At 40.5% G+C, this 21,130-nt stretch overlaps 1 protein-coding gene across 2 annotated transcripts in view; it reads right to left on the bottom strand.

Moving 5' to 3' along the window:
* FER1L6 (fer-1 like family member 6) overlaps positions 1-15,649 on the bottom strand; it is a 94,726-nt gene extending 79,077 nt beyond the window's left edge. For both annotated transcript variants that reach the window (XM_087931681.1, XM_087931682.1), the window contains exons 1-6: positions 15,525-15,649; positions 10,292-10,374; positions 6,104-6,230; positions 2,589-2,643; positions 1,607-1,738; positions 638-700 (exon numbers count right to left, since the gene is read on the bottom strand). In XM_087931681.1, the coding sequence (XP_087787807.1) occupies positions 638-700; positions 1,607-1,738; positions 2,589-2,643; positions 6,104-6,230; positions 10,292-10,374; positions 15,525-15,559 (495 nt within the window). In that variant the 5' untranslated portion in view covers positions 15,560-15,649. The remainder of the gene's footprint in view (positions 1-637; positions 701-1,606; positions 1,739-2,588; positions 2,644-6,103; positions 6,231-10,291; positions 10,375-15,524) is intronic.
* Between the last annotated feature and the right edge of the window lie 5,481 nt (positions 15,650-21,130).

Raw genomic sequence — 21,130 nt, 5'->3', positions numbered from 1 at the left:
TACAGATTCATGATTTAAATTGGGGGTGGCTACCGGAGCCCTGACACTTAGCACACAGACAACCTACAAAGCTACCTATGACCTCTGACAGCAACCAATCAGAATACTCTTCCCGTGTCCCACGGAGTTCAAAGCCCAGATAGGGCATAAAACCCAGGCACGCTCAACTTCGTCCTCCCTTTTTCTTTACCCAAGAGCTCCAAGGCATGTGGTCCTGTCCACCATCAAACCATTTTTCCAAACAGCCTCCATTTTCCCAGTGTCTTTCTCCCCACTTGGAACTGAACCCAGATGGACATTTCTTCCAACAAGTTACAACTGTGTCAGAAAAGAGGCATGAATTTTGGATGTTGGCTGTGAAGTTGTCTTATTTCCTATAAAGTAGGCCTGGTCTTGACAGCCCAAACTTAAATGCTGATTTAAATGTGCAATACAAAACAAAGGAACCCAACAGAAAATAGACTGGAGAAGAAAATAGGTTGTTCCAATCAGAAATAATGTTAAAGAGGCATACCTGAGCTGTGTATTAACATAAAGTCCAGTCAATTTTTATTTTTTATAAGTACAACCTATCTCTCTCCTACACAACCATTTTCAAACAACAAATTAACCGTCTGCCCAAGATGTGTATACTTACAGAGATGTTGATAATTTTGTCAAACAGATGAACTTGGGGCCCAGTGAAATCAAATAGAAAATACTGAGAAGGAAAAAAAAAACCCAAAAACATAAGTATAACAGAAGAGTATCTTTAGATTTCATATCTTTAAATTTTTCCACATAGGAGAACATGAGAGAATCACACAGAGGGAAAAAATAATTCCAACTTCTCCATCACTTTTATTCTCATCCAGCTGAGAGGAAGCCTTTATTGTTATCATCTTAATTATTACAGAATTGATTTCTAATTTCTGATTTTTTTTTCACTTGAGCCCTAAATTAAACGATAAGTCCTTCTCCTAAAGGAAGAAAACTGGGAACTGAAGCTTAGTGAAACTCTAGCAACATTTTTAGCAGGTTCATTTGCAAGATATCTTGGAATGTGCAGGTAGTCTTTGACTTATAACTGGTTGCTTAGTGACATTCAAAATTACAAATTACAATCCCCAGGGCTATATATAAAACCCAGATTTAAAGTTTTGAGCACTACTCCCTATCTCCACGGTCACATGATTTGACTGTTTTTGCGGGAAACTGGTCTTTAATTCTAATTTTTGGCAAAAAAAAAAAAATGCCCACTGCGGACAATAGATTCACTTAAGGACTGCAGCCTTCGTTTAACGAGCAAGGTGTTTGCATAACAACCACTGCAAAAAAAAGAAGTCATAAAATCAAGGATGGTCACGTGGTGACCGGCTTAATGACTGACATGACTTACAACCATAATTCCAGACTCAATTACAAACATAAGTCGAGGACTACCTGTTTTCTACCCTAACACCCAGATCACTCTAATATAATATAATGGGGAAGAAGATCCCTTCAACAGATGGCAGAGCTGGCCTTTTAAAACCATTTTATTCAATTTTACTAAAAAAAAAAAAAAGCAAAAAGCAAACGAGCTTGGCCTTGTGTGTTTTCTAACCACTCAGCTCAGTTTACATACTTCGTTATAAAATGGTGTATTGGTTCCTTCTTTGACTGTAGTCTGCTTCTTTTCATCCCCAATTTCTATAATCACCACCGGATCTATATTCTCACCAACCAGCTGCCGTGCTTCAATAATGGTTATGGCAATCTGCAAGAACGCAATTCAAATATGACTCAAAATCTGTCAGACGGGAAAGACCAGGCGAATAGCAATAGCACTTAGATTTATATACCGTGTGCTGTCCAGACAGTATATAGGTAATTGAGAATTGAGATAGTTAAGTTAGAATTGGGAGCTGTCCCTTTAACGGAATGCCTCATGGTAAATGTAGTTAATGCATCATGGGAAATGTAGTTCATGTCATGTGGTCACACCTGTAATCCTGATTGGTCACTGAACTGACCCTTGGTTGGGTTGGGGGAGTTTCCTTTACTCTTGCTTGGACCCCAGCACCGTGCTGGTGTCTCACTCTTTGCTCCATCATTATGGGATGAAAGATCACTATAATTTTACACTATGAAGTCAGCTGTGCAAAGAATTGGACAACTTTACAGTGCTTTACAGCCCTCTCTAAGCGGTTTATATTGTCCTCATTTTACCCACCTCGGAAGGATGGAAGGCTGAGTCAACCTTGAGCTTGGTGAGATTTGAACTGCCAAATTGCAATCAGCCGGCAGTCAGCAGAAGTAGCCCGCAGTACTGCATTCTAACCACTGCACCACCATGGTGGTGTCAGTGAAGCTTCAATTAGCTGCTTTATTGCTACAAGCCTATGTACAGGACTCTTCTCAACTAATACTCAGGACCTGGTAAGAGTTGGCTAAAGGTCAACAGCACTCAAGGTGGTTAGACTCAATTTGCTTGTGCCTACATAGGGATTCTAGGTTGATCCCTCTGTTTCAGTCCACCTTCAGGTTCTACCATTACTTCTCCTGCAAAATCGAAAGGGATGTTCATGTCCTTGATCAAAGACACCGGCCATCATTTTGTACCTTACCTGATAATTCTGGGCCCTCATTTCCGTTTCATGGATCTTCGACTGCAGCTTGGCTCTGTTTCCATTTTAGAAGATAAAGACAGCATTCAGTCTTCAGAAGCTACAGTTTACATTGTTAACAAGTCTCATATCATATAATTTGTCCATTTCCATACTTAGACATAGGGCTTACTTAAAATTGCAAGTTATTCAGAGAACTTTTACAACATTGACAATAATCCAAGTTTCAAAATTAAAGCATTTATGGCCCGGCCTGATTCCCATATATTGTTCTAAGCATGGCTCTTAGGAGAATCAACTTTGGTCTGGTTCATGTATAGCAAAAATGTTCACTCAAAACGCCAAGCCAAAGCCAAAACTATATTTTCAAGTTCATTCCCAAAAGAGCTAGAAAAAATCTCTTCCTGAAACTTTGGGAGCCCGGTGTAAAGGGCATTAAATAATACCAGCAATTATGAGGTTTGATGGCTTCATATGTTATACGACATTGGAGAGAAACCATCATTTCATAACAATGTCAGGTTTCAGCATTCAAAAGGTCCTATTGTTCAGTCGGTTGGAGAACTTTAATCAGCATTGGAGAAAATGCGATCAATCACTACTATACATGGTGCATCTAGATGACCTTCTCTATTAAAGGCACTATCATCCTGAACATGATTTAATATGGAGGACAAACAAGAGAGTGCTGTGTTAATCTTCTCCCAAGAGCATAAAGCCATCCATTCTAGGAGCAAAATGCTGGAGGGACTTCTGTTTTTGGAATGTGACAGCCCAAACATTTTACTTAGAATGAGCGTTTAGTATATTTTCATCTATGAAGTCTGCAATGACTTGAGTTTTCGGAACATACTATTCTAGGCTAAAATGTTGTATAAATCAGACCTTCACAGAAAGCTAGAAGAGTGTTTCCTTCCCTTCTTCCTTCCTTCCTTCCTTCCTTCCTTCCTTCCTTCCTTCCTTCCTTCCTTCCTTCCTTCCTTCCTTCCTTCCTTCCTTCCCCTCCTCTCCCTTCCCCTTCCCTTTCCCCTTCCTCCTTCCTTCCTTCCTTCATCAACTGGGAACACAGAAAGGTTTAATTATGAACAGAAATGCTAAGATGCATATTGAAAAATTATAAATTGGTGTCATCTATGCAATTGTAGATATATATGAAAGTAGAAATTAGTAGGTTAGTGATTCTTGCATTCAGCATAATAGTGAATGGAATAATAGAAAACAGATGAGTTTTTGAAAATATTATGGACATTCTGAATGAAGCCCATCCAAGTAAAAAATTCCAAACCGATTAGGTAACATCACTATGGGATTTGCAACCTGTTTATACAGAGTAGTTTGCCCTCCCAGTGTTGGTAGGGATGTGGTTTTTTTTTCCTTGGTAATTCCTTGATTAGGTTATTGTTTGCAGCTTGATTGCTTGCTGGGTATCGATCCCTGCTTATCTGGGTGCTGGCTTCTAGACAGAGGTGGTCTGCATTTACGTTAACAACCGGTTTGCTGGTTGTGAGCACGTGCAATAACAGTAAAATTATTCTAAGTCTAAGTTCTAAGTCGAATGAATGGATGAATGAATGTATGAATGTATGAATGGATGGATGGATGGATGGATGGATGGATGGATGGATGGATGAATCTGCCTTACTCAGAAACTTTAAGTAACATTCATCCCTGGTTTGCTCAGTTACTCTTAAGAGAATATTTTGCTGATATGGGAATACTGCCTATTCTTGCCCATTCATTGATCACAATAATGACGGTGGGTCCTCCCCTTACGACCACAATTGAGCCCCAAATTTCTGCTTTTAAGTGAGACATTTGTTAAGAGAGTTTGGCCCCATTTTATGACCTTCCTTGCCACAGTGGTTAAGGGAATCACTGCAGTTAATCAATGAGTAACCCGGTTGTTAAGGGTTTCTGGCTTTCCATTGACTTGACTTGTCAGAAGTTCCCAAAAGGGGATCTTTGGGACACAGCAATGGTCATAAATATGAACTAGTTGCCAAGCATCTGAATTTTGATCATGTGACCATGGGGATGCTGCAACGGTCATAAGTGTGAAAAACAGTCATATAAGTCACATTTTTCTGTGCCGTAGTAACTTTGAGCCGTCACTCAACAAACTGTTGTTCATCAAGGACTACTGTTAGAACATCTGCAGAACTGGGAAATAGTTTGGAAATAAGTTGGAAGTAATTCAGGCAGAGCATGTGGGAATACAACACATAGCCACTCCAGCTCTTTAAAGCAGCCGCATCTTTTCCAGGGAAACAGGCAGATGCTGCATTCATGCCCATGCATGCCGAAAAACACCTTTTTGGAACTCAGTCTGTAGCAGTGACACAGTCACCATAGTCACCTGTTCAACACCTGCTTTGTGTTTAAATATTAACCACAGACACACTGTTATCAGCCCAAAGAGCAGGATATAAAACCGGGAACACTGAGGTTGCCTGCTTGCCAAGAGTTCTTACATGATATAACACAGCTATCAATCTCACATATATATGAAAAATACTGCTGTATGTGTCGCTTGATCTATAACAGAAGGTTGGATTCAATTTGCACTGAAGTCAGCAACTTTCTTTCTACAGACAACAGCGAAGGCTCGATGGTTGATCTGTTCCTTTCCAATTTTTCATCTGAGGCAAGTTTGTCTTCAGATGGCAACGTATAGATTCTGCCTCCTCCTCCACATCCTCCTCCTCCTTCTCCTCTTCCATCATCCACTAAGACCTTCCACGAGCATATTGGCTTTACACTTAAGCACTCCACCTATTAAGAGTTAATGCCAGATGATGGAGAAAAGCGACAACTTCCTGGTTTCCAGTCTTTGGCTATATCAGGGGTGTCAAACTCAAGGCCTACAGGCCAGATCCAGCCTGTTATGTGCTTAGATCTGGCACGTAGGCCCACGCTGGAAACAGTGAAGGACTGGTCTGAAGTGCCTCTGCCAGCAAAAACGGAGCTCAGGAGGGCCGTGCATTTATTTATTTATTTGTCAAGCGATTATAAGATAACTGGTATAAGAATAAACATAATTATGAATACATGAAATGAATATATATAAGAAAAATAAAAAGAAACAATAGGACAGGGACAGTAGGCACGTTGGTGCACTTATGCACGCCCCCTACAGACCTCTTAGGAAAGGGGTGAGGTCAATAGTAGACAGTCTAAGGTTAGGGTTAGGGTTAGGGTTACTGTCCTCCCAGAGCTCTATTTTCACTGGCAGAGTGTTGCAGGAAGCCATTGCAGTTGAAAATGGAGCCTGGGCAGGCTGCACGCAGTCTTCTCAAACTCCATTTTTGCTGGCAGAGGATTGCAGGAGGCCATCGTGGCTGAAAATGGACCTTTGATGAGTGATGTTGAGCTGGTCACGCCAGGCTCCAGCCTCCCCCACAAGGTCAAACACAACCCTGATGCGGCCCCCAATGAAATCAAGTTTGACACCTCTGGCCTAGATCAACAAGAGACAGGAGCATTTAGGGAGGGAAGAGATTTTTTTATTGATATACCTTTTACTCCAAGATGCTGAGACTCCAGAGCTACACATAGGGTCAGTTTCATCATTCAGTATATCTTCTGATTTGCTATCTTGATGACTCACAACATCATGCTGTAAATGTTCAGGTATCTGCTCCCCTGTGGAAGAAAAATATATATATAAATGTTCATAAACATAAGGATTTTGTGGTAGTTGTGAGCAAATTGTGCCATCTATTTGGTAGTCTTCGACTTACAGCCATTTAACAGATAACAGATAATCAGACTTGGAAGGGACCTTGTAGGTCATCTAGCCCAACCCCCCGCCTAAGCGGGAGACCCTACACCATTTCTGACAAATGGCAGTCCAATCTCTTCTTGAAAGTCTCAAGTGATGGCACTCCCACAACTTCCGAGGGCAAGCTGTTCCATTGGTTAATTGTTCTCACTGTCAGAAAGTTTCACCTTATTTCCAGGTTAAATCTCTCCTTGCTCAGTTTCCATCCATTATTCCTTCTCTGGCCTATAGGCACTTTAGAAAATAGCTTGACCCCTTCCTCCTCTCTGTGGCAGCCCCTCAAATATTGGAAGACTGCTATCATGTCTCCCCTGGTCCTTCTCTTCACTAGACTAGCCATGCCCAGTTCCTATAACCATTCTTCATATGTTTTAGTCTCCAGTCCTCTAATAATCCTGGTTGCTCTTCTTTGTACTTTTTCTAGATCTTTTGTATAATGTGGTGAACAAAACTGGATGCGGTACTCTAGGTGTGGTCTTACTAAGGCTTTATAGAGTGCTATTTGTTTAGAGTGGTATTTGTTTAGTTGTATAGTGTGTCAAAGTTCTGACTAATTAACCCAAGCATTAATTTAATTTGCTCACTAGTGGACAGCCCGACTCCTATGACAAGCAAAGATGAGGGCAAAGGCAACTCAATGATATGTCTCACTCACTAGAGGGAGAGCTGACTGTCAACTCCGAACTGAATCTGGCAGCAGCCATTTTTTTTTGTTCCTTAATTGCCACACAGAGGGGGAAAGGAGGAAGGAGGCTGGAATGGAACTAGACACAACAGAGAGCTTTCTCTTGAGAACCAAGGTCATCTCTACTGGCAACGGTTAAGGTCAGGGAAGGAGTGCCTGGGGAACCCGCCAATTTACCTAATTGGCCAACGTGATATTTGATACTTGGGGATGGGGTTTATCTGATTTGCTTGAGTTCATTAGTCAGAACCTTGACATAGTAACTCTTTGAAGATGTAACGGCACTGGAAAAAAGTGACTTTTGGCCCATTTTCACACTTCTGACTGTTGCAGCATCCCCATGGATGCATGATCAAAATTCAGACACTTGGCAACTGGTATGTATTTATGATAGTTGCAGTGTCTTCGGGTCATGTGATCCCCTTTTGCGAGCTTCTGACAGGCAAAGTCAATAGGGAAGCCAGGTTCACTTAACAACTATGTCACTAACTTAACAACTGCAGTGATTTACTTAACAACGGTGGCAAGAAAGGTTGTAAAACGGGACAAACCTCACTTAGCAGCTATGTTGCTTAGCAACAGAAATTTTATTCTCAATTGTAGTCATGAGTCGAGCTACTATTATTACTATAAAAAAGGTAAAGGTTCTCCTCGTATATACGTGCTAGTCATTTCCGGCTCTGGGGGGTGGTGTTCATCTCCATTACAAAGCCGAAGAGCCAGCACTGTCTGAAGACATCTCTGTGGTCATGTGGCCAGCATGACTAAACACCCGAAGGAGCGCTGTTACCTTCCCACCAGAATGGTCCCTATTTTTCTACTTGCATTTTTACATGCATTCGAACTGCTAGGTTGGCAGAAGCTGGGACAAGTAACGGGAGATCACTCTGTTACACAGCACTAGGGATTCAAACTGCTGAGCTGCCAACCTTTATGATCGACAAGCTCAACGTCTTAGCCACTGAGCCAACATATTATTAAAAGCATGGATTTTGTGGTAAAAGTGTGCAAATTGTGACCTCTATATATGTGTTATGACTGGAAGTCTAGTTCAAAACATGAAAAAGACATCACGTTGCTTGGATGGCATGAATTCTACCTCATTTTACTTTGTTTTAAATTTATTTTATTTATTTATTTGATTGGTCAATCGCTTACAAGATAATAGGTATAAGTATAAACATAGTCATGAATGCATGAAATGGATACATATAAGAAAAATGAAAAGAAACAATAGGACAGGAACGGTAGGCACATTGGTGCACTTATGTCAATAATGAAGCCTGTATGACATTTTGGTTATTTATCTTCTCATAATTAAAAGGAAAGTAGGAAGTTTCTTAGTGACATCTCTGTGGGCATGTCAATCAGTCAGTCAATCAATCAATCAGTCCCCTTGACGGCTAGTTTTGGTTTAGATTTATAACTATACAGCAGTTCTCTCCTTCCTCTCCCTAAAAGACAAATCGCAAAAGGAAAAAAAAAACCCAATGTAGATAAATTCAGGGCGGACTTTTGAGCTTTAAAGCAATAATCCATTATAGCTGCATGTGGCTGAGAAAGTTCATTTCTGATAAGCAAGAGGACTTTCAGAGAAGCTTGCCTGCCATTATTGATGTTTTAGAAATAATTATCTAACTATTGCATATCTGTGTGTGACAGCTTGAGCATTCAATTTAAAGCAGGGTAAATATCTGCCTAGAAACCCCTTGTTTCAAATTATTAGAACCTTCTCTGATCAAAGCTGATCATTTTGGATAAGCAATGTTCAATAGTTTAGGCCCCAAAATAGGTTTAACATTCTAACAAAAAACCCCGAAGGCTTTTGTTCTTTCCCTTTAAAGGCCTAAAGATTTCTGGGTTTTGCATCCATATATTGACCCTTGTGGTTCCTGGACATCCAAGAATGTTAACTGAGGTCTCAAGCAGTGGTGGGATTCAAAATTTTTTTACTACCGGTTCTGTGGGCGTGGCTTGGTGGGTGTGGCAGGGGAAGGATACTGTAAAATCTCCAGTCAGAGGTGGCATTTGCTGGTTCTCTGAACTACTCAAAATTTCTGCTACCGGTTCTCCAGAACTGGTCAGAACCTGCTGAATACCACCTCGGGTCTCAAGCCATCACATATTTGTCCACCTCTAATCTAAAACTCCACTAGGCCACTAGAGCAGAGGTGGAGAACGATGGTCCTTTTATGAGTTGCGGACTTCAATTCCCATGATGCCTGAGCCAGCCATGCTTTGTATTCTGGGCGTTGAAGTCCACAATTCACAAAGAGACCATAGTTCCCAACCTGTGCGCTAGCGAAATGCTCTAGAAATTTTTCTGCACTAAAGAAATGCTCTAAGCAGATCTTCTCAATGGTTGAGAAGAGTCTCAACTGAGAACCAGTTTTAGGTACCCATCTGGTCTAGTGACCAATTTAGTCTGAGGCAGCAAACTTAGAAGCCAGAACAGAAGTGGTATTCAGCAGGTTCTGACCAGTTCTGGAGCACCAGTAGCGGAAATTTTGAGTAGTTTGGAGAACTGGCAAATACCACCTCTGACTGGCCCTGTCCCCATCTATTCTCTGCCTCCCATTGAGTCCCAGCTGATTGGCTGGGTCTTCTTTTGTTGCCCTGCACAGGAGAATGGAGCTGGAAAGCAGGTTAGTGGGGTAGGGAGAGAATGGGGATTTTGCAGTATCCTTTCCCTGCCATGCCCACCAAGCCATGCCCACAGAATCCCACCACTGAGCCAGAAGATTGTGAGTTCTAATCCTGCCTTAGCCATGAAAAGTGGTTGGGTGACTTGGAGCCAGTCACTCGCTCTCTCAGCCCAACCCACCTTACGGGGTTGCTGTTGTGGCAAAACAGGAGGAGGGAGAAATGCAGTATACTGTATGTCTGCCACTTTGAATTAATGATAAAAAATTGATAAAAGCTGGATATAAATAATTAATAAATGGTGGGTCTGAGTTTTCAAATCTCCTGCTCAAGAGTATGGTGAATCAGCACGGAAAAAGGCACAAACTTTGTAACTCAACACACACAAAAGAAATAGTCTGTTGATCTTGCTCTACGGATGCTTGAAAGGTCCTCCCTTGAAAAGAGACCCAAGTTCAGAGTACAAACGTAGCATGTTACCATGCTCTTTATTGTGCACAGAACAATGCGATGTCTCCAGGGAGCAACTGCCCTGCAACGTTTGGATATCATCTTTTCATTTAGATGACATCTTCTCAAACTAGGTAGGCTTACCTGTTGCTCCCTTGTTTGCAATAAATAACCCCTTGTCTCCTTTTCTCTTCATTTTCATCTTTATTCCAGCGAACAATCCTTTTCTGCAAATAAACAAACAAATAAATAAATAAATAAATGAGGAGGAGGGGCAGAAGGAGGAAATAAGCATTGAAATAAGAATAACAGAGTTGAACGGGACTTTGGAGGTCATCTAGTCCAACCCCCTGCTCCAGCAGGAGATCCTACCACACCATTCCAAAAGTGGCTGTCCAATCTCTTCTTAAAAACTTCCAATGATGGAGCACCCACAACTTCTGAAGGCAAGTTGTTCCACATATTAATTGTTCTAAACTGTCAGGAAATTTCTCCTTAGTTCTAGGTTGCTTCTCTCCTTGATTAGTTTCCATCAGGGGTGGGTTTCTACAGGTTCTGTCCACCTCTGTAGACGGTAGCTTTGAAGAGCAGCAGACATAGAACCGGTTCTATGTCTGCTGATGTTTTTGCCCACCTGCCTATCTGGGCTCTTACCTGATCTTTATTTCCTGATTTTTCAACTTCAGCTGCCAAAGGAGGCACAGCTGTAATTACCAAAGCAGGAAAAGACTGCGTCAAAGGCTGTGTCTCTGCATACAGCATGCTGATGACGATTTACAGGCACCTGGCTCACAGCATGCAGGGAAGCTCACAAACCCTGAACCTGTAGTTAACCCTGTCATATCCCACACCTGGTTTCCACCCATTGCTTCTTGTCCTGCCCTCAGGTGCTTTGGAGAATAGCTTGACTCCCTCTTCTTTGTGGCAGCCCCTGAGATATTGTAACACTGCTATCATGTCTCCCTTGGTCCTCCTTTTCATCAGATTAGATGTACCAAATTCCAGCAATTGCTCTTTATATGTTTTAGCCTCTAGTCATCTAATGATCTTTATTGCTCTTTTCTGTATCATTAATATCTCAGCAAAAGCCATAGGGGACAAAAATTAGCATCTTGCTGATCGAAGGTGCTGATACCCAGCTATAGTAAGAGCTACCCACCCAGCTGAGCCTTTTGCTTTTGGGGCAACTCAAAGCACAATTGCAGAACAAATGCCTTGTTTGTGCAAAACAGTTGGAACATATGCATCCAATCCCACCATTTCAGTTCCCGAGAATTAGAACAGCCGGTGGCTGAGCAGTTCTTCCTAATGTTGTAAAAATATGAAGAACACGCCCCGATGATTAAAAATAGAGGAACTGAAACAGATGCAGCACCACAGAAGCACAAATCTCTCTCTCTCTCCATTTCTATTTATTCTTTTCATTTATTTTATACAATTTAGGCACCACCCAACTACTGATGACACTTGGCAGCTTAGCCTTTAAAAAGGAGGAAATAATAGAATAGAAAAACCAATTGTGTAGATACCGAAGGAGAAAAAAAAAAACATACACCTTAAGCATACAGCTCACAACACCCTACTCCAGGATTTGGGAGAATGAGTTTGAAATACTTTTTCACACTTCTCTTAATTTTTCTGAGGAAAAAGTTCAAATACCTCAAACCCAGTTTTCATTCAATTTGTCGCATAATTTAATCAAAAAATCAAGCAAACAGTAATGGATTAATATTGCTGGGATATCTGCAAGAGCCTACTATAAGGAGAATTTGTAATCTCCAGGTATTGTTTTTATTAAGCTGCTTTAAATGACTACATGCAGATATTAATTGTTTCCATTATTCTGGCCATATCTTGCATTATTGCTTCCAACTGTACACCGGAAGCAAGTTTTAATGTGAATAAAACTTCTTCTGAATGTTTTATTATGCTGCAAACTGTTAAGTCGCGGGAATGAGACTCAGGACACCAGCATGATTCCAATCTGTTTTACTTCCGTACAGGACTGAGCGCCGAAGAAACCGTGGCAGCCCTTGTTATAGTCGGGCTGCTCGCGGCTGTGGCCAGTGATGGCTCTTCAAAATTCCCACCGCCACGGACTGACGAATTGCAGGTAAGTCTGCTAATACATAACACAAACAAAATTCGATTCACCAACTGGAAAATACAGCCGATTATGAGTTTCTGCTGGTAGTCCTGGACAATGCTTGTGCCTTTTAGATGAATACTCTATTCTAGTGTTTTTCAATCTCAGCAAGATATTTAGCTGGGGAATTATGGAATTGAAGTCCATACATCTTTTTTATAAAGTTTTTTATTTTTTTGAAAAGATAAACACTAACAAACACAAACATAAAACATCAACATAAAGCCATCTTCCAAAATACAGTGTGTCGGTTGGTACATTTCTTTCATGTAATGTCACAATATCAACGGTTTTCCCTTCCAAACATACATTCATATTACATAACTCAACTATACTTATTATATTATGTTATATTGTGTTATTATTGTATCATTGTTAGACCCAACTAAAAATGTATATATTTCTTATTGAGCAAATCTCTAATGAGATCAAACAATTCATTTCCTTATATTCAATTATATATCATAATTACATCATATTATCTTACATATCATACTATTCCTTTCCATAACATAATTTACTCGTCTATTTTCCTATCTAGCCATTAATAAAAGAAGTCCATATATCTTAAAGTTGTTGTGACTGAAAAATATTGCATCCATTCCATCACTTACATACTTCAGGACTAGTGCATAGCTTTGCTGACTATAAAAAGAAAAATAAATCAAGCAGAAAAATATATATTGCTGTGTCTTGGAAAGTGCATTTCCCTAATTTTAGTAATGTTAAATATTGTTTTGACCATCGAAAATTGTAGCATTTATTTTTTTAAAAGTTCCTAGAATTCACAAATTCAAAGTATATTTGAAAAATTTAGACTAGTGCAGGGGTCTCCGTCTCCAGCCCTGGCAACTTTAAGACTTGTGGAGTTCAAATCCCAGAATTCCTGAAGTCTTAAAGTTGCCAAGGTTGAAGACCCCTGGCCTAGTGAATTGATTACAGGTAGTCCTCAGCTTACGACCACAGTTGATCCCAAAATTTCTATTGCTAAGCGAGACAGTTGTTAAGCGAGTCTTGCTCCATTTCATGACCTTTCTTGCCACAGTTGTTACGTAAATCACTGCGATTATTAAATTAGTTACATGGTTGTTAAATGAATCATACTTCTCCACTGACCTTTGCTTGTCAGAAGTTCGCAAAAAGGTGAACACATGGCAGGATACAGCAACCATCATAAATAGATGCCAGTTGCCAACTATTCCAATTTTTGCCATGTGACCTTTGGGGATGCTGCAATGGTCATAAGTGTGAAAAAATGGTCATCTCACTTTTTTCAGCGCTGTTGTAACTTTGAACGGTCACTAAATTAAAGGTTGTAAGTCAAGAACCACCTGTGGTCATTCGGGGATTAAGGATGCTTCCAAAAGGAAGCAAAATGGCAGTCCAAGGATTAACAGTTGAATGCAAAAGCATGTCATTGTGAGGAAAATTAGTTGCATTAGAACAGGGGTTGCCAACCTTTTGGACCTCAGGGACCACAAACTCATACTTTTAAATCCCGTGGACCACTAATATAAATTTTGACTGACGGTGGCTTCCCGATGTTGGTGGGAAAGTCAGCCCCATAGGGCTGCAGTAGTCACAGGACTGGCCCTTTGGTCATGCCAGACTGTTTTTGGATTTTCCCAGGGTCTCTGCAGAAAAAGCAGAGGCAGCAGAGACCCTGGGAAAAATCCCCCAAAAAGTCTACAGGAAAACTCCCCACCCTGATTTCCTACCGATCGATCATTCTTTATTTGGAATTGCAGGATACCATCTCCAACTCTGTTCCCTGAGAGGGAGGGAGGGAGGGAAGAGAGAGAGAGAGAGAGAGAGAGAGAGAGAGAGAGTGTTAGTTTTGGCTTCATGCAAGTAAAGCAGCAAAAGTAGCAGAAGTCTTTCTTTCTCTCCCCCAAACTCGGCCAGAAATGAGTCTTTGTGAGACTTGTCGCACTGGCGCAGCCTTTTGGAGCAGGATGCCTTGCAGGGTCCCAAAGACTCATTTCTGGTGGAGTTTGGGGGAGAAAAAGAAAGACTTTTGCTGCTTTCCTGTGTACAGCCAGAAGCAGAAGAAGAAAGAAGTGGGAAAAAAGCAGCCCGGTGGTCAGGCCAGGCACATGGGGTGAGTGGGGCAAGTTCCCCACTTCCACCCTTCCTCTCCTCCCCTCACTACCTCATGTTGTTCGCAACGCAAGCAATGCAAGCCTTGTGTTCCTGCGGGCCATGTGGGCAGTGCAACCTTGTGTTCTTGCGCAGCCTGGATTAATTGCTTTGGAGGGTGCCTTGGGGGTGACATTTCTCTGTGGACACCAAAATTTTCTCATGGACCACCAGTGGTCCACGGCCCACCAATTGGCAACCACTGCATTAGAACAAAGCTTATTTGTAAACAATCCAGATGTTCTTCTCATTGTCCTCCTTCTCTAAACAGAATTCTACAGATCAAGAATCCTGAAACCTACTTTGAGTAGTGTACAGCCCTATTTAATTTGTATTCCATCATTTATTGCAGGAAGTTGAAGGTTGAATAAAAAAAAATCATTATTAAATAATCACTTGAAAAAGGAACAAATTCCTTATGACTAAGAGTATGTATGTTCATATTTAGATACCTAATTTACACATTTAAAGTCAACATTTAAAACTCCCTTAACATTCTTAACATGCATTTTGAAGATTTCGTAAATGTTAGCAAGATGTAGGGATTGTTTTTCAAGTAATTTGGTCAGGTAAATTGAAAAGCTCAGTTACTATATTTACTAATTCAGAATATTTTGTTGCATATACTATATACTGTATATAAAAATAAATCCAATCCCTATATAAGTAGATTAAATCAAGCCAGTTTTGATGGGCAACTCAAAAGTTAAGAAAATGGCTAGAATGGAATACAGTAAGAAAATGAATTATTAAATTTATAAAGTAAGTAAGGATGGACTCACATGTTAACCGTTCTTTTTTAAAACCACAGTTTACTAAGTAAATTTCAATTACCAGTTCACCAAAATGCTAGTAATAAATCATAATTTAAAAGCCACAACAGTTGAATTCCCACATCCCAAAACCAATCAAGGACAATATTTGATTAAAAAGCATCCAGATTCATCACCTGCTTAATTGAAACAAGTTTACCTATATTTGATGAAGTTTAGTCCTAAATAATTACCCAGTGGGCTGCAATCATCATTAGGTACACACAACTATGAAGAAGTCAGAATAACTAAGGAAGCACTGAATAATTCTCAAACTTACCTGTGGGGTTCGGGGCTATTTCCTGAAGACTCCATCTTCCTTGTGAATGGTTGTCTTTCTTGCCTTGTCTTCTACATCTGGCACAATTAATACATATTTGCATCTGAAGATAGTTCTGCCTTTCAGTAATAGGTTACTGAGATCCAAGTACTCCTCCCCACAAGTTTAACCTGCTTCTTGAGCAAACAACAGGCTTCCTCAGGTTGGCTCAGCTGGAAGTTTTCATTCTTCAAACATTAAATATCCAATTTACAGCCCAGCTTTTCTGCCACTCCGTATTAAATACATGGCAAAATCCCCTTGGACGGTAAACCCACTAAGATTTAAGCATAGGTGCCCTGGAACTTGGAGAGCAAAATGGATGTTCCCAATGAAATTGTAGCACATGTGTATATTTAGGAGGGGGACTGGGATTTTTAAACCAACTTTTCAATCTGTCCATGTCAAATACATGGCAAAATCCAATTTGACGGCAAACTCACAAAAGGTTAGCGTGAGGCCTCATAAATTCGGAGAGCAAAAGGGATATCGCAAAAGAATTTGAAGCACATTGGTACACATAGGAGGGGGCTGAGATTTTCAGCCCATCCTTTTTCTATCTGTCCATGGGTAAACCCACTTAGGGTTAGCTGCCCATGAATTTGGGGAGCAAAATGGATGCCACCAATGAATTCATAGCACATCGGTATGTTTACGTGGAGGCATAGTTTTTTAGTCCAACTTTTCTACCCGTCCATGTTAAATGAATGGCAAAATCCATTGGAGTATAAACCCACTTAGGATTAGGGTTAGCTGCCTATGAACTTGCAGCAGATCGGTATCTGTTGGACTTCATTAGCTACATCCATTTTGCCCTCCGAGTTCATGGGGCAGGGGTGGGATTCAAATTTCTTAACAACTGGTTCTGTGGCCTAATTTGTGGGTGTGGCTTGGTGGTCATGTGACTGGCTGGGTGTGGTTTGGTGATCATGTGACCGGCTGGGTGTGGTTTGGTGATCACGTGACCAGCTGGGCATGACTTGGTGATCAAGTGACCGGCTGGGCATGGCCAACTCAACATCACTTCTTTGCCCTAATGACTTTAAGTATTAAAAAAAGATATACCAAAACAAAAGGTAGTTTATTATGTCATGTCTTTAATATTTAAATAATAAAAAGGTATACAAAACTATTGTTACAACATTTTAAAATGTTAATCAAAAACTATTACATAACAAAACTTTACAAAAAACAATAAAACTTCTTTAAAGTACTGCCAAATTGCTTTTCTATTAGCATCCTGAGTTACAGGTGTTTTTTTTTAACACGAGCATCATCAGCTGTGTGATGTGCCGTAACCACTTTTTTACTACAGGAAGAGTGTCCCATTGTTGCAGAGGTAAGTCAATTAGACTGATCGTCAGGAGGTTTGTTATATTGGAAACTGTAAGGTGACTTCTGCCCTCTGAACATATGTTCATCTGCGAGAAGCCCCTTTCCACCTCTGCTGAACTGACTGATCTCTCTATAGCAGAGAGAGAGAGAGAGAGAGAGAGAAGCCAGGGGAAGCCATGTTTGGTCACCTAATCTTTTTAGAATGCAGCATAAAAAGGTACTGAAGCTTTTTGCAGCCTTATAAAGATATATATAGTACAAAAAAAGATAATACTACAAAATAATCTAAGAAGTTAGATTAAGAATGGAATTGATAGGCACATTCACACAGCAATACTGAATTCTTTTTCTGAAATTTATCCCTCAGTTTAAAAAACTGGGATATATGAATTCAGTATTGGGCTCTGCTAGTGCTCAAACAGCTATTCAAGAGGATGTAGTGTCAAGGTTAGCAAAAATGGTAAAACAACTTTAAATTTTAAAACCAGAAATATTTTTGTTGGTACCCACATAAATAAAGGGAATACAATACATACTTAATTTTACATGTGTTAACAGCAGCTAGAATTATGTTTGCACAACAATGGAAAAACAAAGAGATTCCTATAGATGAAAATGAAATTAAAAATCCATCCTGCTCCAAAACATATCAATGCATTGAGAATTCATTGACAATGTCCATTTTGCTCTCCAAATTCATGGGTTCATATCCATGTCAATTACATGGGGAAATCCCAGTGGAGGGTAAACACACTTAGGGTTAGGGTTAAGTCTCCATGAACTCAGAGAGCAAAATGGATCTCACCAATGAATTCGCAGCGTGTTGGTATGTTCAGAAGGGTGCACGTTTTTGTAGCCCATCTGTTCTACATCTCCATGTCAATTACATGAGAAAATCCCATTTTGGGGTAAACCCAGTACACCAGATCTTTCCAATGAAATTGACATAGACAGGTAGAATAGGTTCATGGGTTCATGTCCATGTAAATTAAATGGGAAAATCCCTCTAGGCGCTAAACTCACTTAGGATTAGGGTTAGGGTTTGGTCCCCTTGAACTCGGAGAGCAAAAATGCATGTTGACATTGAATTCACAGCACTTTCATATGTTTAGGAGGGGGCATGGGTTTTTTTTTTAGCCCACCTGTTCTACCTGTCCATGTCCATTACATGGGAAAATCCTACTGTGGGGGGTGGTAAACTCACTTAGGATTAGGGTTAGGGTTTGGTCCCCTTGAACTTGGAGAGCAAAATGGATGTCGCCAATAAATTCACATTGCATCGGTATGTTTAGGAGGGGGCATGTTTTTTTAGCCCACCTGTTCTTCATGTCCATGTCAATCACATGGGAAAATCCCAGTGGAGAATAAACCCAGTACATTGGATGTTTCCTATGTGGGTTTCCTGCCCAAAGGGATTTTTCCATGTAATTGACATGGACAGGTAGAAAAGGTGGGCTAAAAAAACCTATACCACCTCCTAAACATATGAATGTGCTGCGAATTCAATGGCGACATCCATTTTGCTCGCCGAGATCAAGGGGACCTAACCCTAACCCTATGTGGGTTTATCCCCCCAATGGGATTTTTCCCATGTAATTGACAAGAAACCAGGAAGCTGAATTCTTGTCCCACCTGAAGCATGAGGCTGACAAGATCACATTGGATCAGTTGCTGTCTCTCAGTCTTAAGAACGTTGAAGGACAAAACCCTTTTGCATGATGACAAGAAGATTACCTATTTTCCTTATAATCACCAGAAACTCAAGGGAGACATATCCCAAAAGGGGAACCACTCAGAGGTGGTATTCAGCAGGTTCTGACCAGTTCTCGAGAACCGGTAGCGGAAATTCTGAGTAGTTTGGAGAACCGGCAAATGCTACCTCAGACTGGAGATTTTACAGTATACCCCCCGCTACGCCCACCAAGCCACGCCCACAGAACCGGTAGTAAAAAAAAATTGAATCCCACCACTGGAACCACTTTGCTGTAGGAGTTAAGGCCCCAGATTACAAACCAAGAGAGTGCGACTTCTAGTCCAACCTTAGGCACAAAACCAGCCAGGTGACCTTGAGTCAGTCACTCTCTCTCAGCTCTAAGAAGGAGGCAAGGACAAACCACTCCAGAAATCTTGCAAAAAAAAAACCTTCAGGGATTAATCCATGCAGTCACCAGGAGTCCAAAACTGACTCAAAATTGGAAAAAAGATTGTTAGCAAAATAGTCTAGACTATTTTGCCTTGTTCATCGTCTATTAGAACAGACAACCCTTGGTATGAATTCAGATCTGTTCACTGTCATTCCACAGTGAAAAACACAGAATAATGGATTTAAATTGCAGAGAGATGGAGTCTGAAGGCTGGGGGGGGAAGCAGTAATTTCCTAACAAAATGAGGCTTTTCATCCAGAAAAAAATGGCTGTCTGCATCTTTGATGTTTTAGGACCATGAGGGTGAACCTATGGCATGCATGCCGGAAGTGGCACACAGAGCCGTTGCCCAAAACAGAGCCACTGTGCTTGCATGAGTCCGCACCTCCCAACAGCCAGCTGATTGTCAGGTATCTGCCACGCATGCATGGGGGGCAGGACACGTGTGAAAGATACACATGCATGTGCAAAGGCGCACAGCTTGCAGGGGTTGCACATGCATGTGCAGAGGCATGTGGCACACGGGAGATTGCATGCGCATACACAGAGGCACATAGTGTGTGGGGGGGAGTCATGCACGCATGAGCAGGGAGGCAGGGTGTTGCGTGTGCATTGCATTATGGATGCAGGCACACGTGCGCACATGCACACAAACTTTTGGCACGTGGTGACAAAAACATTTTTTATTTACTTATTTTATTTGGTTTGTCAATTGCTTACAAGATAATAGGTATAAGTAAAAACATAGTTATGAATACATGGATACATATAAGAAAATAAAAGGAAACAATAGGACAGGGATGGTAGCATGTTGGTGCGCTTATGCACACCCCCTACAGACCTCTTAGGGGTGAGGTCAATAGTAGACAGTATAAGGTTAAATTTTGGGGGTTTGGGGAAGAAACCACAGAGTCAGGTAGAGTATTCCAGACATTGACCACTCTGTTGCTGAAGTCGTATTTCCTGCAATCAAGTTTGGTGTAATTAACCTTGAGTTTGTATCTATTGTGTGCTCTTGTATTGTTATGGTTGAAGCTGAAGTATTCATTGACAGGTAGGACATTGCAATATATGATCTTATATACTATATTTAGATTGGACCGAAGGCAGCATAGTTCTAGGTTTTCTAGGTCTAGAATTTCAAGCCTGGTGGCATAAGGTATTCTGCAACGAGTAAAGGAGTGGAGAACTCTTCTTATGAAATATTTCTGGACTTTCTCAACTGTGTTAATATCAGACACATAATGTGGGTTCCAGACTGATGAGCTGTATTCGAGTATTGTTTTAGGATGTTTTAAAAACAACTCCCCCCAATTCCTGCTACTGAGCAGCTTAAAAATCAGTTAATTGTACAATGATGAATTAATCCTTGCCATTCATCACAATAAATACTGGGGAATCCCACCCTATTCTCTTATATTCTCCCCCACCATTTCTGCAGAGCGAGACAGGTGAATACAGAAGTCGAACAGAAATTTCTTTGTTGACAAAGGAGGCGTTTCATTAGGTGCTACGATAAATTTAAGTGGGAGTTCCACCTAGTCACAAGTCATGAGATATTTATCGAGGGCTGTGAAATTGAAAAGCTTTCGCGCAAAATGGTGCTCCCACCAAAACTGAAAGACGAATCTCAAATGACAAATGTCTGAGGAATTCTAGATTTCATTGACATCATCATTCTGCAACATCTTTTACCTGTCTGCCTAAACTACAGCCTTCTGGAAAAATGCCCTTTACTTTTTATTAAAGCAGATATTATTGATTAAGAAATTAATATAGAAAATGGAAATAATAGGGGATAAAGAGTGGAAAATGTATGTGAGGATGAAATGTTTTTGATATTGAATTAATGAATTGAAATATGAAGTGAGAACTTATTTAAAGATCAGTGGAAGAGATAATGATTTGATATGAAATTAGATAAGAAAGTTGGAAATGTAATTATGACTATGTATGAAAGTTGTAACCTGGAATCATGTTGCTCACTTGAAGAGATGTGTAAAAAGTAAAAAATAAAAGTATTATTCAGGCATCTCTCTATATAGAATAGAATAGAATAGAATAGAATAGAATAGAATGGAATGAAGG

The sequence above is a fragment of the Pseudonaja textilis genome, chromosome 3, assembly GCF_049901715.1.
Source record: "Pseudonaja textilis isolate UNSWEBS1 chromosome 3, rPseTex1.2, whole genome shotgun sequence".
Taxonomy (NCBI): domain Eukaryota; kingdom Metazoa; phylum Chordata; class Lepidosauria; order Squamata; family Elapidae; genus Pseudonaja; species Pseudonaja textilis.
This window is presented reverse-complemented; position numbering and strand designations above follow the sequence as displayed.